This window comes from Carlito syrichta, unplaced genomic scaffold, assembly GCF_000164805.1.
Source record: "Carlito syrichta isolate Samal-C Ts95f unplaced genomic scaffold, Tarsius_syrichta-2.0.1 Scaffold313936, whole genome shotgun sequence".
NCBI classification, from domain to species: Eukaryota; Metazoa; Chordata; class Mammalia; order Primates; family Tarsiidae; genus Carlito; species Carlito syrichta.
This window is the reverse complement of record NW_007258032.1, coordinates 483,732-502,178: the sequence shown is the minus strand read 5'-3', so window position 1 is coordinate 502,178 and position 18,447 is coordinate 483,732. Positions and strand designations below refer to the sequence as shown.

The window sequence follows — 18,447 nt, the reverse complement described above, 5'->3', positions numbered from 1 at the left end:
TGATTAGCTCATTTTACCTCAACTCTTATCCAGTGCCTCAGGCTGCCAAGAAGTTAAACAATTGCCTCTAGTCATTTTCTACAAATGCCTCTGGGGAAAAGACTTTTCACACTGGGCAAGCCGAGTAAGGTCTAAAGACATCCTTATAAGTGGAGTGTTTCAAGGAACTCCTGGATGTGTTAAATCATGACAATTCCCTGGGAATGAGGCTTCACAGGTGTTCATCCCTGTTCTGCTCCCTCCCATGGATGCCAGATTGCTAACTTTTACCATTTACTGCAGGCCAAGGAAGAAAAGGACAGGAATAGGGAAAGTTAAAATACCATAAAGTCCACTGTTCATATCAAGATGCAGCCATTTTTCTGGAATAAATGCTTTCCAGATTGCTGCAAGGCTTTGTTTAGTTTCCGGTGTGCTGAAAAAAAAGTTTCTGACCATTTTTGTCAGTTTTTTCATGCATCATAAAGGAGAGAGCTTTTGGAGAGATATTTTTTCTCTATCATTTTTACTGGTATCATTCACTGTACTCCTTTTGATATAGATCATCTTTAGGGTGGGAGCAGTGGCTCCCACCTTAATCCCAGCACTCAGGGAGGCCGAGGCGGGTGAATTGCTTCGGCCCAGGAGTTCAAGACCAACCTGGCAACATAGCAAAACCTCATCTCTACAAAAAAATCAAAAAATTAGCTGGGTGTGATGGCTTGCACCTGTAGTCCCAGATACTCAGGATGCTGAGGTGGAAGGCTCACCTGAGCCAAGGAGGGCAAGGCTGCTCTGAGTTGTGATCATCGTGATCATGTCACTGCACCTCAGTCTGGGTTTCAGAGCGAGGCCCCACCTCAAAAAAAAAAAAAAAAAAATCTTTGAGTAGACTTTATCCTTTCACATTGTTTTCTTTAATTGATTCTCATACCAGCAGGGACATATAGTGGGAAAATCCACACCGAGCCTCATCAATTAAGTTCTAATGTTCATTTCAGGTAAGGTTGCTAGGATTAAGAGACGCAAGTCTCATGTGGAAAATCTCAAATCATTTATACTGGAAATGGTTTGTGTGTTCGGTAAGAAAAGTTGTATTAAAATGAAAAGATAGAGTTTGTCTTCAAAGACTTTAGCAGGAATGCAACCATTTCTCATTCTTTTTGTGTCTTCTCTGATCATCAGCAGGTCAGGAGTGTGCCAGAGTGTATGTAACAAGGTGTGGAAAAAGATTAAAAAACGTCACTGGGAAACCACCACATCAGTTTCCTATCTCAGCAACCAAGTGTTATAGGTTTTTTTGTGGTAGGTCTTTGCCAGGAACTAGTTATAAGATTATGTACTTGATTTTAATTAGTATAAAGGTCAGAGGGGGAAAAAAACCTTTGATTTCCTTTTGTTTTTAAACTATTAATCCAGTGTTAAATATATGCTGTGATAATTGAGTATGAGTGTTCTAGAATCTTCATACAGAATGATATGACAGCTCAAGTAGAAAAAGTTACTTGTTTTCTCCAGAAACATTCTAGTCACGAAGTTGTTCTGGAAATCCACACTCCCTAGGTCAGTGTTTCTCAAAGGGTGGTTTAGGAACCACCGATATTAGAATTATCTGAAGTGCTTGTTACATATGTAGACTTCTAGGTTCTACCTTAGAACTATGGAATTAGAATAGCTAGGGCCAGTGCCTTGAAGTATGCATTTTAGCTTATTAAGGTTTCTAGACTGAGACCTTATACTACAATTTTCAAAACAGTTTTATTGAGGCGTGAACATAATAATGAACATAATAAACCACATATATTTAAAGTGGACAATTTGGTAAGTTTTGGCACATTTATACACCAGTGAAAGCATCACGGCGGTCAGGCTAATAAACACATCTAGCAGCCCCAAGGATTGCTCATACCCCTTTGCATCCCCTTCCTCCTGCCCTTTCCTCATCTACCTCAGGTGTTCATTAATCTGCTTTCTGTCACTACAGATTAGTTTGCATTTTCTAGAATTCCATAAAGAGAATCACCCAGTATGTACTTTTTTGGTCTGGCCTCTTTCAGCACCACTGTTCTGAGATTCATCTATGTTGCTTTGTGTAAACAATAGTGCTTCTGTTGTTGTTAAGTAGTATTCTACTGTTTGTCCAGATCCCATTCTCTTTAGCCATTTGCCTGTCAATAAACATTTGGTTTGTTTCTGCTTTTGCACTATTTTGAATAAAGCTGCTATGAACATCCGAGTACAAGTCTTTGTGTGGACATGTGTTTTCAGTTCTCTTGAGAGTGTAATAGTCAGACCATGGGGTAGATGTATGTTTAACTCTTTAAAAAATTACCACTGGGCATGGTGGCACGTGCCTGCAGTCCCAGCTACTAGGGAGGCTGAGTGGCAAGATGGCTTGGAACCAGGAGTTCCGGGCTGTGGTGCGCTATGCCAACCAGGTGCCTGGATTAAGTTCGACATCAATATGGTGACCTCCTGGGATCGAGGGACCACCAGGTTGCCTAAAGAGGGCTGAACTGGCCCACATTGGAAATGGAGCAGGTCCAGACTCCCATGTTGATCAGTAGTGGGATCATGACTGTGAATAGCCACTGCACTCCAGCCTGGAAAATATAGCTAGATCCTGTCACAGAAATAAAGAGAGAAAGAGAGCTAGAGAGAGAAGGAAGGGGGAGGGAAGAAATGACACAAATTGCTATTTTCCAAAGTGATTATACCATCTTACATTCCCATAGCAATGTATGAGAGTTCCACTTGCTCCATAACCTCACCAACACTTGGATTTTCAGTCTTTTATTCATTTGGTTACTTATTTTAAAGACAGGGTCTCACTCTGTCACCCAGGCTGGAGTACAATGACATGATCAGGGCTCACCACAGTCTCAACCTCCTGGGCTCAGGAGGTTCTTCTGCCTCAACTTCCCAAGTAGCTGATACTACAGGTGTATGCCGTGATGCCAGGCTAATTTTTAAAGTTTTTTGTAGGGATGGAGTCTCACTGGGTTGCCCAGGCTTGTCTTGAACACCTAGCCTCAAGCAATTTTCTACCTCAGCCTCCCAAAGCACTGGGATTACAGGCATGAGCCACCACACCTGGTGTGTCTGAAATTTTCATACTTTCAATAGGTTTGTAGTGGTATGTCATTAAGGTTTTAATTTGCTTCTCCCTAGTGACTAATGGTTGAGCACCTTTTCATGCGTTTCTTTGCCATCTGTATATCATCTTTGGTGAAGTAGCTGTTCAAATCTTTTGCTGGTAATTTTATTATTGTTGAGTTTTGAGAGTTTTTGTATGTATCCTAGATACATGTTATTTGTTAGATACATTCTTTGCAAATATTTTCTTTCAGTGTGTGGCTTATCTTTTTTCTTGTCTTAAGAGTAACTTTTGAAGAGCAGAAGCCTTTAAGTCTGATAAAATTCAATTTTCAAAATTATATGAATCATGCTTTTGGTGTCCTGCCTAAGAAATATTTATCTAAAGGCCACAAAGACTTTCTTTGTTTTCTTCTGGAAGTTTTATAGTTTAAGTTTTACAATTAGGTCTCGGATTTATTTGGAGGAGTTTTTGTTTCTGCTTTTGTTTCACATATGGTGTGAGGTAGGGATCTAAGTTCAGCCCTTGCATATTGACGTCTGGTTGTTCTATGACCACTTGTTCAAAAGAGTATTCTTTCTTCAATTAGCTATTTATGTAAGTGAATCTATTCCTGGATGTCCTATCCTTTTCCATTGATCTATTTGTCTATCTTGACATCGATACCTCATTATCTTGATTACTAATAAATCTTTATAATAAATCTTAAAATCAGGCAGTTTGAGTCTCCAATTTTGTTCTCCCTTTTGAAAGTTGTTTAGATTATTCTGCATCCTTTACAGTTCCCTATGTATTTTAAAATCCACTTGTCAACTTCTCAAAAAAGCTTATTGGGATTTCACCTGGGGTTGTATAACATCTATAGACCAATTTGGTGAAAATTAATTTCGTAACAATATTGAGCTTAACCAACAATTTAAATTTTAACTGAATCCCCCATTCCCTGACCTGCCACACAGAAAAAGACATGTTTATTATGAGGACATGACACTTCTTCAGTTGACAATTTAGAAATACATTTCTTAAGCCCCCTACAAGGACTGGCGCTGTGCTCTCTAGATTGTGAAAGGAATGCAAAATCCAGATAAGAAGCAACCAGACCCCTACATGTAGTTTAGATAAAAAGAAAAGCCTACTGAGGTGAAAGACGGGCCTAGAGGTACTGTCGCAGCCACTTCCTTTTACAGACACATAAGCAGAGGGTCAGTTGAACACAACTCATCAGCTGCAAAACTGGGTTTTCTGGGCCTGGTGCACCAAGCAGATTCAGATCACTGTGAGTGATGCAAACGAAGACTCTAAGAATTCAGAAAGGGCCGACAGTGGACAGTGTGAGTGAGCAGGAACCAGGGCCTTAGGCTGGACCCTCAGAGGACATGAGACTCCAGGGGCAAAATGCAGACTTGGGGTATCCAGGCAATGGTGAGAGGTTGGTATCCAGGGTTCCAAAAATAGGATTATCAGGAATACCAGTACTTAATGTCTGTTAAGCACTTTAGAAAGCTCTGACATATAAACATGATCACCCCCAGTTCATTCTTACACCACCCTACAAGCTTTCAACCCTTGTAGATCATTGGGCAAAATAACTCTGTACCCTGGGCAAGGAATACAGGTACCTCAGGGACATGGGTGAGAAGGACACTGGGAGCCGATGAGAGATGGAGAGAGAGAGCCTCTGGGAGACTGCCAGGCAGAAGAGAGCATTGTACCCAGAAGGTGTTACGGAGTCAGCCAGGGCTTGGGCAGGGAAGAGAAGCGTGCCACTGATGGGTGGGACACAGCAGCAGAAGTCAGGGAGGGAGGCTGGCACTCCTCTTCATTTGTGGCATGACCACCCATGATTGAGAGGCCCAGGGAAACTGCAGGGAAAGATCAGACTCTCCAGTGAAGGGTGCAGGTAGCTTTGTAGGGCAGTGGTGTGGGTGGGATACAAGGTAAAGCCCCAGTTCTGGCAGAAATCAAGGCCACAGTCCCCTCCTAGCAACCAGGCCACACATACCAGTCACATGAGTAGCAAGAGATGAACCCGAGAACCTTTGAAAATCCCAGAGCTGCCTCAAAGTGAGTATATTCAGTGATTTGGAACCTCACTTGAGAGAGTCAGGGACCAAGGGAGGGAAACAAGATGGAGAGGGGGAGGCAGACCTCCAACATCAGGCTGAGGAACTTGGCTCTGGTGCAGCTGTAGACCACGGGAGCCCTGGGAGGCTGAGCTCACAGCTGGCATCATTCCTATACTCAGGCAGCACCTGAACACAGAGTGTGATTCTTGTCACTGTCCCAGGAACTTGTGGTATTTCCCTCACCAAGCCATACAATTTGGGCTCATTTAGAAAAATTAAGTACTAAATGGGCACATTGTTGATTAATTTAGTATTAATGGAGCTAACTGTAGAAACCTGGATGGCCCCAGAGTCAAAGCTTGCTGAGAACTCAGTAGGATGGTTCAGACAGTTCATTGATTCTTCATGATTGTTTGTTTTTTGAGTTGGAGTCTTCCTGTGTTGCTCAGACTGGAGTGTATGGACATCATCATGGCTCACAGAAGCCTCAACCTCCTGGGCTCAGGTGATTCTTCTACCTCAGCCTCCCAAGTATCTGGGACTGCAGGTGTACACCACCACACCTGGCTAATTTTTTCATTCTTTGTAGAAATGAGGTCTTATTATGTTGCCCAGGCTGGTCTTGAACTCCAGGGAGTTGGGAGAGGATGCCAGGACCACGTGAGCCAGGGACAGTAGCAACCTTTTCTGAATTACTGGGAAAATAAGATCCAGACTTACATACATCCATATATTTTTATAGTATTACCTCTGTATGTATATGTGTGTATAAAAATCAATATGTAAAGTCAATTCAAATTAACTTAAATTTGAGAGTGCCGTTTTCATTTTTAATTTCAGGTCAAGAGAATCTTCAGCTTGAAGCAAGCACTAGGTGAGTACTGATTTCTTTTTTTTTTTAAGAAGTGTCCAGGGCAACCCCCTCGGTTCCCCTCCCACTGTGGGAGTTTTTCTATCCTCTCAATAAATTCTGCTTAAAAAAAAAAAAAAGATATGTCCAATGCTGCAGACAGTTCATTGATTCTTCATGATTTTTTTTTTGAGTTGGAGTCCTCCTGTGTTGCTCAGGCTGGAGCGTACAGACACCATTATGGCTCACTGCAACCCCAACCTCCTGGGCTCAAGTGATTCTTCCACCTCAGCCTCTCAAGTATCTGGACTTGCAGGTGTATACCACCACACCTGGCTAATTTTTTCATTTTTTTTGTAGCAATGAGGTCTTACTATGTTGCCCAGGCTGGTCTTGAACTCTTGGGCTCAAACGATCCTCTTGCCTCAGCTTCCCAAAGTACTGGGATTACAGGTGTGGGCCACCATCCCTATCCAGCACTTAGCTTATTTCAAGGGATTTCCAATGTTGAAAATACCAGTTCCAACCCCACTGCCAGTCTAGGGTATATTTTCTAGTGCTTGCTTGCCGTGGTACCAGTTGAGATCATATCTGCCACTTTGAAATCTCCCTTAACTGATCTTGCCACTGGCTCTGCTTTTCTTGAGCTTTCATATGAGAACCTCCAATTCTACTCTTGTTTCCACCAGGGTGCCCTGCCTCCTCCTTTGCTGAGTAGGCAAATGTACCCTCTGAGCTAACCTTGTTCAGCTTCCCTCTCCACTCAGAGCTCTTCTGGTCATCACTCTTCCTGTCTCCATTCCCTGTCTGAGAGGAAGATGCACTAACACTTCCTTCAGGGTTAAGTCTTCCCTGGTGCTCCTTACTCCTTCTGTTCCTGTCTCTTATAAACCTTCTCCATCTATAATTCTCCTTGTTCAAGGCATTCAGGAGGTACCCAATATATGCTTGTTGAATAAACCCATTGGCTGTGATCCAGTTCCAGTACAGGAGCCCGCTTCATTTTTGTAGGCTCCTGATCCTAATGAAGCCCCCCAGGCCCTAACCCAAAGAGATGATGGAGAAGGGAAATGTTAAGCTCTCTAGAAGCCAACTGAGCTTCTCCCCACAGCCCCTGCATGCCCGCTGTTGTTGAGTGCTCTGTTACAGCATTTAACATGCCAGATTATAATTTTATAGTGTGTTTACAGTTTCTTCCTTCTAGACTGTGAACTCCTCTAGGGCATGGAGACTGTCTTATTCGTTTTAACTTCCCTCAGGCCTCACATACCAGGGCCTGGCACTTGGGTAGGTGCTTAGTAAATGTTTAGTGAATAAACAAATGAGAGAAGTCATTGAATAATCTGATGAGACCGACAAACTACTGTGTAAGCAAAGCTGGGGGCGATGAGGTCAGCCAGGCCCATCTTAGTCTTCTTGGATCTCCAATGCCTAGTGATATCTATTCATTGAACTAGTCTAACCTGAACGAGTTACTATGATAGTTGGCATTTCAGGTCGATAAAGAGGAAGGAGGGAGCTGGAGTGAGCCAAGACAAAAGATTCTTCTGCCTCACCTCTCTCCCTTTAAGATTTGTAGACAGCTGGGCTCGGTGGCTCAGCCTGTAATCCCGCGCCTTTGGGAGGCTGAGGTGAGTGGATTGCCTGAGCCCGCGGGTTCGAGACCCACCCGGGCAGCGAGACCTCATCTCTACAATAAATCAAAAAATCAGCCGGGCGTGGTAGCGCATGCCTGTAATTCCGGCTACTTGGAAGGCTGAGGCGGAAGGATCGCCGGAGCCCAGCAGGTCGAGGCTGCGGTGGCCGGGAGTGGCCACTGCACTCTAGTCTGGGCGACAGAGTGAGATTCCAACTCAAAAAAAAAAAAAAAGATTTGTAGCCAGTTAGGTATAAACTGTATAATCCAGCAAGTGGTACCCTCTGAACATCCCCTTGGTGACTATTACCCACAGAACTGGAGCAGGTCTTGCACTCCAGGAAAACAAGTCCTTGAGATTTAGACCAGAGATAACCTAGGGTGAGCCTGTCCTCTCCTACTGGTTGAGGAGGAATGGTGTCACTCTTTCCAGTGATTCAGTGTCTGTGGTTATTTCTTTACAGCAAAGGCGGTGGAGAGGAATGTGTAACCTGGACTGAAGACACAGAAAGAGCAGTCACTAGCAAGGAAGACCCAGTCTCCAGTGCACGTGGGCTTACAGGTAAGGAGGGTCTCCTGGGAGAGCGGAACACAGAGGCAGAGGGATGATACCAGCTGCTTAGAGGCTGAGGAAGACTTTGTCCAAGTCCCAGTTCTTCCTTAGTTGTAAGAGGAAGAGAAAAGGAAAGCATTTTTACCAATTTCCTGCCATTCGTTTGTGTTGATCTAATGAGGCCAGAATTCAATGAAAGGTGACATTAAGCAATGCGGCAGTCCCCCCTTATCCATGGTTTCACTTTTTGTGGATTCAGTCACTCTGTCAACTGCTGTCTAAATATATTTCATGGAAAATTCCAGAAGTAAACAATTTGTCAATTTTAAATGACATGTCATTCTGAGTAATGTGATGAAATCTCACGCCTTCTGCCTTGCCTGCCTGGGACATGAATCCCCGCTCTGTCCTGCTATCCACACTGTTTACACTCCCGGCCCCTTAGTCACTTGGTCACTTAGTAGACTTCCTGGTGAGCAGATCGACTGTCTCAGTTCAAGTAACCTTTATTTAATTTAATAACAGCTCCAGAGCGCAAGAATAGTGGTGCTGGCAATTCAAGATATGTCAAAGAGAAGCCATAAAACGCTTCCTCTAAGTGAAAAGGTGAAAGTTCTTGACATACGGGAAGAAAAAAATCATATGCTAAAGTTGTTAAGATCTATGGTAAGAACAAATCTATCCATGAAGTTGTGAAGAGAAAAACAGAAATTTGTGCTAGTTTTGCTGTTGCGCCTCAAATGGCAAAAGTCCCAGCCACAGTGTGTGGTAAGTGCTTAGTTAAGATGGAAAAGGCCTTATATTTGTGGGCGGAGGACATGAAGGGGAACACATTCCAACAGACAGCAATGGGAATCAGTAATACCTGCGGTTTCAGGCATCCACTGGGGATTTTGGGAGCTATCCCTCGTAGATAAGAGGACAACTCCTGTACATGTCATTGTAAACTTGTCCAAACCCAAAGAATGTACAACACCAAGAGTGAACCGTGTTGTAAACTATGGACTTTGGATGAATATGATGTATCCGTATAGGTTCATTGGTTATAACAAATGTGCCACTCTGGTGGGAAATGTTGATCACAGGGAGGCTATGTGTGTGGAGAACAGGAGGAATATGGGACATCTTTAGCTGCCTGGTAATTTTTCTGTGAGCCTAAAACTGATCTAAAACAAATTGTCTTCCGAAAATAACCACATGCACGGTATTGTAGTAGAGACTATTGACACCCTACCCAGACAGATCCTCTTTCTAGGCTGGTGCACCCGCTTCTCAGCTGCTGTGAGGTTAGCTGACAATAGCTCACAGTTGTGCCCTTCTGGCAATTGCCCCTAGCTGGCCAGAGTCACCTAGTCAGGAAATGCCTAAGAGGTTATGTCCTCCCCTAAGGGCAGCTTGTGGCCCACTGAGGACTTGCTGATTCAGGGCACACAAGCCAGCCCTTCTGTCTCAAGATGGTGCACCAGCATTTCCTAGGGGATCAGGCTGTTACCAGACTTCAGCCAAACCCACTTCTATGCCTGAGTTCTTCCCTGCCCCAGTTTCTGCCCTCACTGCCATCCAGGTTTCATCTGAAAATCCTTTCTCAATAACACACTCACACATTCTTCTTCTGGGGAACTTGGCCTAAGATGGTTAGCCCAGGAGAGGTCCTAGAATGGATGGGATTCTGGTATTGGGTCACTTGCCTGTTGGATGGCCTTGAGGACCCTATCTCTAGTGGTAGGTGGAGTATTGGGAGTCCTGGTCCCTGGTCTGCTGCAGCAGTTTAGTTGCTAAGACCTTCACCTGCAGTGACCTGGGATCAGAAACAGGTCGACAGAGACATACCAGCTGGTAAATGTCTCCAGCATTTGAGAGACCTGAGGAAAATTTTACCTAACAGGAAGGTGGAACTGGGAGATTGTCACTAAGCACCACTGATGATTGAAGACAGAAAGTGACAAACTCAGATGAATCACCAATAAAAGCACAGTGTGAGAATCACAGGGCCTCCTCACCAACGCTTAGCCCCTTCTCTCCTGTAGCAGAGGCAGACTGAGCTCATGTGAAATGACCGAACTTGAGAGAAGGAAGAATTCTCTGCCTAGGCAAGTCTGCCACCGGGTCATCTGGGGCTCTTTGCCAGTAGATGAGCAAAGTCAGACCCTGACAGGGAAGATGAAGGACCCTAAAACTTGGCATGAGGGTATCTGGATGCATACCCTTGACCTCCTCAGCTGGCAGCAGCAGCCTATTTCCCCTTGTTGTAAGAGATACCTGTCCCTTTCCCCTGAGACTATGCAGAAGCCTCAGATGAGGCCTACAAGACAGTGTTTGCCCTTCCTCAGATTCTTCCCCACCTCCCTTCCTGACCCCTTCCAGAACATTAACTACGATCGAATTACAACATGTCCTGATGGGGAAGAGACATGTGGACCTAGGGGCATTAGCTCCAAACAGGAGAATCTATGAACTGTGCTCTAATGCTCTTCAAAGAAGACCCACTGCAGAGGTACCATGAGCAGGCCAACTGGATGACTCGGCCAGTAGGGGTCAGTCGCCTCCCTCCGTGGCATCCCAGTGCCCGCACCATGGGCTCATCAACGGAGTGGTAGCAGGACCAGACGGAGACTGTGATGGGCCTGCACAGTGGGTTCCCCGTCATCAAGACTGAGCAAGCCACTACCACTGGTGAATGTCCAACATGCAGCAGAGGTCCATGCTGAGCCCCCAGTTTGGTTCTGTTCCTCGAGGAGGCAGGTTGATTTTGTCAGACCCCTTTGGGCTACAAAGTACAGTGTGTGATGAGCCATGTAATATTGCTTTGATCGGGGGACTCACTACGGCAAATGAGGAACAGCTGTGGACGAAGGTCCACAGGTCCTACCACCACATTCAGCCTGATGGATGGTGGGCAGCCTCTGAAGGTGAGGAGAAGCAGCAGTTTGGACAAAACACGGTGGGGATGGAGCGCTGGCCCTCAGGATGCGGAGTATACCTTAAACCAGTGGCTAGTTCATGGTGTGGTGCCCCCAGTGGGCAGAGTGTATGAACTTGGGAGCCAAGAAGTCAAACGAGTTGCGGCCTTGCTCATGACCACTCCAGTGACCCACATGGGAAATGTGTTCTCCCCATCCCTACAGTTCTAGCCTCAGTGGGTCTAGGCGGCTCACTTTCCAAGGGAGACACTTCCACAAGGGGACACAGTAAGGTTCCTACTTAAATACATGTCTCCCACCTGCTGCAGTTGGTCCTTGGCTGTACCTTCAAGTCATCCTCTCCTCCTGCTTATCTTTCTTTCCCATGAATCGTGGGAGTCCCAGACTCTTCACAGGCTATGGTTCTTTTTTTTTTTTTTTTTTAAGAGATGGGGTCTTGCTGTATTGGCCAGACTGTGCAGCGGTGTGATCATAGCCCACTGAACTTCTGGGCTCAAGTGGTCCTCCTACTCCAACTTCCTGAGTAGTTGGGGCTATAGGACGTGTCATCATGCCTGGCTAATCTTTTTAAATTTTTGTAGAGATGGGGTATCTCTATGTTGCCCGTGCTGGTTTCAAACTTCTGCCCCAAGCAATACTCCCGCCTCAGCCTCCCGAGTAACTGGGACTACAGGTGCACACCACCACGCCCAGCTCAGGCTATGGTTATTTCACTCAGCCCTTCACAGTTACAACTGGGCAAGGGAATGTTGAGAGATGCCCCAGTGTATCGCCTGGGTATCAGACATGATCCTCTCTGCCTCTGTTCAGCAGTAGCTCCTGATCAGGGCCCATGTCTTCTTCCAGTATATTAACTGTTTTCTCTGTCTACTGGTCAACTGGCATAAGAACAAAGTGGTAAGATTCCTCATGCCGGTCGGGATCAGGCCTGCGATGGGGAAGGAAGATGGGAATTCTCCTGAGGACCTATGCAGTTTCGGGATAGGACAGTCACAGAACAGGCGGGGATGCTGTTTCTACCAACCTCTCTCTGGCAGCTGATAGTGAAAATAAAGGAGTTAAACTAATACTATTTTACTAGCTTCGATTGGGCTGAAAGTTTTGAATTTCTGAATTTGCTTTTGTCCCTGTTTTGCAAAGCCCTGGACGTGTGAGGAAAGCATAAAATGAGAATAGTGATTCCACGTCAGAGTTGACAGAGCTCAGGGTCTTGGAGGTGGTCTGTGGACTACCTAGTATAGCACATATGATTGCTTCTTTGCTAATGTTTGTGGCCTTTCCTTTTAGGCCTAGTTAATCTAGTTACTTTCATTATTATTATTATTATTATTTTACTGTTATTCAAATTCATTTTGTGTCTTCTAGTATTTTGCTGAAGAAAATACATTTTAGCAAACAGTCCTCTCTGGAGAGATTGTGGGTTATTTTAGATATCTGACCAATTGGTTTTAACTATTTTATATTTCCATTTCTGATTATAAAAAGAATACACATGTAGATGGTGAAAAATTTAGAAAACACAGGACAGTACAAATCGGCCATACCCAGATATGACTGCTATAAATGTCTTCTCTCAGACTTTTTGTCTATAGAAATGCATGAAATTTTTTTTTTTTGAGGAGTCTCACTCTGTCTGCCAGGCTGGAGTGCAGTGGCACGCTCACAGCCACTGCAGCCTCGACCAGCTGGGCTCCTGCGATCCTTCTGCCTCAACCTTCCAAGTAGCTGGAACCACAGGCGCGTGCCATCACATCCGGCTAATTTTTTTACTTACTGTAGATTCGAGGTCTCGCCAAGTTGCCCAAGCTGGTCTCGAACCCCTGGATTCAGGCAATTCGCTCACCTCTGCCTCCCTAAGTGCTGGGATTACATGCATGAGCCACCGTGCCCAGTGAATTTTTTAAAAACTGGAGCCATACTAAAATTTGGGTGGCTTTACGTTTTAATCTCATTGAACATTTCCAGTAAATCTCTCATGAAACGGGCCAGGCTGAACTGAACCCAACTAGACATATTGGCTTGTTCTTCACGCCTACCACCCGCTTGTGGGCTTATTCCAACCCAGAACATTTGAGGGCATCCGGTTGCTGAGCTGGGAGGTGCTTTCCCAGCTGTGAAATTTTTTGACCCCAGCTCTCAAAAGCTCTGAACGTCTAAGACAGCCTGCTCAGACCATCCCAGTAGCCCAGATGACAGAGCAAGGCTCTGCCTCTGAAAAATAAAATGAACAAAAAGAGTGTTGGGTGGAAAAGGACAAGAGGAATGGAAAAGATAGGCCATAGGCCATGAAAATTCATGCTGATAAGGACTGGGGAGTATTCTCTTTTCCTTTAGTGGACAATCTATTTATTTAATGAAAATAAATACACTTTTATTGTATTATTATATTTATTTATTTATTTATTTAAAATGATACACTTCACTTCATGTGACAGAGACAGTCCTTTCAAAGTTGTGCATAATTATAAGGGATAGGAAAAAAAAAAAGCCAGGGACTTTGACAACAGAAAATACACTGGGAAAAATGTGCCCTGAGAATATCAATATGTGGAATCTGAAAGCAATGCATTGAATGCTTATAAGTGATTTGCTTCTTCTGGGTCAAAGACAGGTTTGCAAATGAAATAGACTCTTCAGCTACAGATCACCCTAGGTATCCAGGGTTACACTCTGGGCCAATAAGTGAGCAATCCTAGTCCCAGAGTAGGCATGTAATCCCAGCACATTGGGAGGCTGAGGCAGGAGAATTACTTGAGCCCGGGAGTTTGAGACCATCTAGGCAACAAGAAGAGACCTTGAATCTACAAAAAAAATTAAAAATTAGCCAGGTGTGGTGGTGCACACCTATAGTCCCAGCTACTCCGGAGGTGAGGCAGAAGGATCACTTGAGTGTAAGAGTTCAAGGCTGCAGTAAGCTGTGATCATGCCACTGTACTCCAGCCTGGGCAACAAAGTGAGACCCAACTCAAAAAAGAAAAAAAAGAGAGCAGTCCTAATCCAGCCTTGTACCCCTGGGAACATTCTGGAGCTCTCTCATGTCATGAGCTCCAGAGAGCTACTGGAATGAATCAAGCAGAACGTGGCCCCATGTGTTAAGTCCCCGAAAACAGAGAGGAAGCTTGGTTGGCAACACTGCACAATGACGGAGGACTCAAACTCTGGATCTTCCAAACTCAGGTTCAAGTTCATCTCCATTTCTTTGGATGAGTTCCATAACCTCTCTCTGCTTCAATTCTTTTGTCATTTATTTCACAAAGCAGAGGTAACAATGCGTCGTCTTGATGTGAGGACAAAATGAGATGAAACTGTCAGGCTAGTGCCCAGACCTCTGCTGGCCTATAATCATTAGCAAGTCACCTACTCTTCCTCCAGGGAAAGGGAGGGATTACTGGAAGGCAGCTCTCCAACCCCGACCCCTGGGTGAAAATGACACACTTTATTTCATGTGACAGAGACAGCCCTTTCAAAGTGGTGCATACTTGTAAGGTACAGAGAAAAACCCGGTTTGAAAGAAAGGGTTTGCCAGTATCCCCGGGTAAGAGCGGCCCCTGAACTAGCAGGGTCTATAGTGGTCCCTGTGTGCCATCCAGTGGCCAGCAAGGGAAAAGCCACGATTTTGTCTTCAAATTCTGTTTACTTTGCCTAAAATATGTATTCTGATGAGGATAACTGAAACTCACAAATGGGTTCACTTGTTAATAAATTTTACTCAGTTTGTTTGATCAAAATAAAGACTTATCATTCTGGCTGGGCATGGATGGCTCATGCCTGTAATCTCAGCAATTTGGGAGGCTAAGGTGGGAGATCTGCTTGAGCCCAGGAATTTGAGACCAGTCTAGGCAACATAGCAAGACCTCGTGTCTACAAAAAAAAAAAAAAACAAATTAGCCAGGCGTGGTGGTGCATGCCTGTAGTCCCAGTTACTCGAGAGGCTAAGTCAGAAGGATTGTCTGAGCCCAGGAAGTCCAGGCTGCGGTGAGCCGTGATCATGCCACTGCACTCCAGCTTGGGCAACAGAGTGAGATAAATAAATAAATGGTTGTCCATCCAGTCCTTATTAGCATGAATTTTCATGGCCTATCTTTCCCATTCTTCTTGTCCTTCTCCACCTACACACTTTTCATTCATTTTATTTTTCAGAGACAGTCTCTGTTATCCAGGCTGGCATGCAGTGGTGCGATCATAACTCTGTAACCTCAAACTCCTGGGCTCAAGCGATCCTCCCACTTCAGACACCCAAAATGCCAGGATTATAGGCATGACCTACTACACCTGGCCCCACCAATATTCTTTGTGCTTATACATAGACTGAGAGTGCCCGAGAGACTCAGGGTGGATCTACTCAACACACTGCTAGACCTTGGCTTGGACCAGAGTCATACCAACCATATTCCAAGAACACAACTATCACTTAAAATTTTGCTATAATTAAACTGAATATGTGCCAAGAGTCTGCATGTTTGGTTTGATTTTTCTTGGGGGGGCGTGTTTTCTGTGTTTCTTCTCAAAGTCATTTATTATCCTTACAATCTGTTTCTACCCCGGGGTATTTATGAGGATGAGACAATGGCAGACAAATGGAAGCCATAATAGCACATTTGGAGTGCCCAGAGGTGTTCTGAGACCCCCCCTCTTCAGTATTATTGTGATTATATGAACTATAATCATAACAGATGTTATTCATTGGATTCTTATGATGTATACTTGTCATTATATTTTATCAACATTTTTGCTAATTCTCATATCAATACTGAAAAATAGATATTATTATTCCCATTTTAGAGATAAAGAAACTGATGCTCAGAGAGGCTAAGTGACTTACCGAAGATCACACAGCTAGTTGGTGGCAAAGTTAGAGTTGCACTCTGGTCTGACAAACCCCAAAGCCCCTTTTCCCACCACCAGCCAACTGGCCTCTCCTCTGTTCACTCACACGCTTGTGACTGGCCAAATTCTGAGTCTGAGATACCCTCAGTGCTCCCAGATCCTTAGAACCCAAGACTCTCGGGGCCTCAGATCCATGGCCAGCGAATCCAGCAGGGGTTAAACGTGCAGATGACTTAAAAAAGAGCAAAAGGCAGCCAAGGGAGCCGGGTCTGGAAAGGGCTGGGGGAGGGAAGGAACATGGTCTAGGAGTCAGGACACCCCTTGTCCTGGCCCTGCCTTGGCTCCCATGGGGCCTTGAGCCAGTCCCCACCATGCCCACAGCCTGGCTGTTGACAATCACCCTTGGCTGGTGCCCGGTGAGCTGGTCTTTCCTCCCAAAGCACCAGGGGCTCTGCCCGCGGAATGTTCCCTAAGGTTTGCTGGTTTTGAGAATTCTGGGTTTCTTCCAGTTGTGGGGGATGCTGGGTGAATGGGACATTATCTCTGCTGCCCAGAGCCCAGGGCCCAAGGGGCGAACACGGAGGGCACACCCAGACCTTTCAGCAAGGTGGTCATTCTTCTGTCTTTACTGTTTGCTCCTGGCAAAAAGGGGACCCCAGGGCTGGATAACTGTCCTAAAGAGGAGTCTCTTGGGACTTCCTGAAGATGCTCTCAAGTCACATCTGGAGGAGGGAGGTGGGGACACATCCCTGAGCCAGCTCCTCCTCTGCCCCCCTCCACCCTTCCCACCTTCTAGGACTAGGAATTTGATCAGGACTTGTTCAACCTGAGAGAACAATGTCCAACCCCCTTGGAGAATGCCAGTGTCAGGCGGAATTTCAGGGGTCTCCAAGGAGGTGCCGCCCTGTTGCCTCCCCTGCCCCATGCTGCTCACACAGCCTCCACTGACCTGCTTTGGAGAGGGCCCAGAACATAGCCTGTGGGGGACCTTGGGCAGCAAGTCGGGGGCTGCCACTGGCTCACTACCAGCTCAGCGAGATAATTGTTCCCCTGCCAACTGCAGTTTCCTTCCACTGCCGCCATACCTGTCCTCTGGCCATGCCTCTGCCCAAAATGTCCTCTTACCCTTCATGGCCTGCCCAAACCCCTCCCTGAATTGTCACCTGAACAGAAACTGTCTCACACTCCGATTCCTGTGGGATGAATTACATAACAGACCCTCGGTCTGGGGCTGCCACATGTTGGGGTCCTTGTGCAGAGGCATGGCTGCCTACCCTGACTTGTGAGCAGTGTGGAAACACATCCTACTAGAGGGAAGGTGAAGAACAGGAATGCTGTGGAGTCCAGCTGCAGTGCTTACAGGCCAAAAGAACCACCAAGCTGTCTTATCTCAGTTTCCCCAACTCTAAATGAGGCTGAGCCCCTTGCAGGGTTGTTGTGAGGCTTACATTTTGACAAATGCCTGACATCCCACCAGGCACGAGGCAGTTGACCAGTATTTGGCGGTGGCTGCTGCTCCCCACAGTGTCCAACACAGACCCGGGGAATACAGTAGCTGACCTGTAGAAACCACTGATGGCCTGTTAATCAATTTGTTGGTGAGAGAAGCAGGATGCACTTGCTTGTTCCTCTGATTTTCCCATAGGCAGGCTCAGTGACATTTGGCAGAAGTGGCCAAGGAGATGGGAAATGGACGTCAATTAGGGGAGAAACAAGAGGAAGGGAGGGAGGAGAGAGGGAAGGAGGGAAAGAGGGAAGATGACCAGTGAACACAAAAAGAAACTGTTTTCTTGCAGGAACAAGCAGGTGGGTTATGGACACCACGTGGTTCACAGCAGGGACAGTTAGTGGAGTGTGTGTGTCAGTTTCAAGGGCGTTTCCTTTGAGAGCGGGTTGGTTCCAAGTTAGTTTCTGAAATATTTGTGAATAGATTTATTCAGTTTTGAGTTAGTTTTAGTTATTTTCCATTATTTGTCTTTTTATTTTTAGTTTTATTCGTTAATTTTTATTTATTTTAGCTTTCTATTTGGTTTAGTTTAGCTTTAGTTACCGGTTTGTAGTTATTTTATTTTCAAGGTTGCTTGTGGGTCACAGTTTCAGCATTTCAGAGCTGGAAAGGCAACCTGGAGCTCACAGACTCTTCCCCACCCAGTGTCCGCCCAAGTGAAGCGGTCCAGGCCTGGGGGCGGAGGCAGGAGTTAGAGAAGGGAGGACGAGTGCCCGAGACAGGCCATGGGCAGAGGGGCTGCCTTCTCCCCCCGCCCCACCCAACACACAGCAGCTCCAATTTCCCCCTTTCTTTCCCCAAGGCTGCTTCAGCAGGGAGTTTGTCTCCAGGGAACCCCGTGAAGACGGCGAAGGTGCAGAAGGCATGCAAAGGGACGGCAGCGCTCTGAGTGTAATTCACGTCCTTCCTTCACACTCCTCTCGCGTCCCCCTCATTCCTACTCATCAGCTCCTCCTGCCCTTCCTCTCCCTCATCCCCTCCCCCCCTGCCGCCCTTCATGATTCTCGCCCC

The 18,447-nt window shown here is 45.7% G+C and overlaps 1 protein-coding gene across 1 annotated transcript in view; it reads left to right on the top strand.

The window, feature by feature from the left end:
* MCF2L2 (MCF.2 cell line derived transforming sequence-like 2) overlaps positions 1-18,447 on the top strand; it is a 268,860-nt gene that overhangs the window by 250,195 nt on the left and 218 nt on the right. The window contains exons 26-28 of the mRNA XM_008070688.1: positions 5,983-6,016; positions 8,093-8,190; positions 18,239-18,327. Coding sequence (XP_008068879.1) covers positions 5,983-6,016; positions 8,093-8,190; positions 18,239-18,327 — 221 coding nt within the window. The remainder of the gene's footprint in view (positions 1-5,982; positions 6,017-8,092; positions 8,191-18,238; positions 18,328-18,447) is intronic.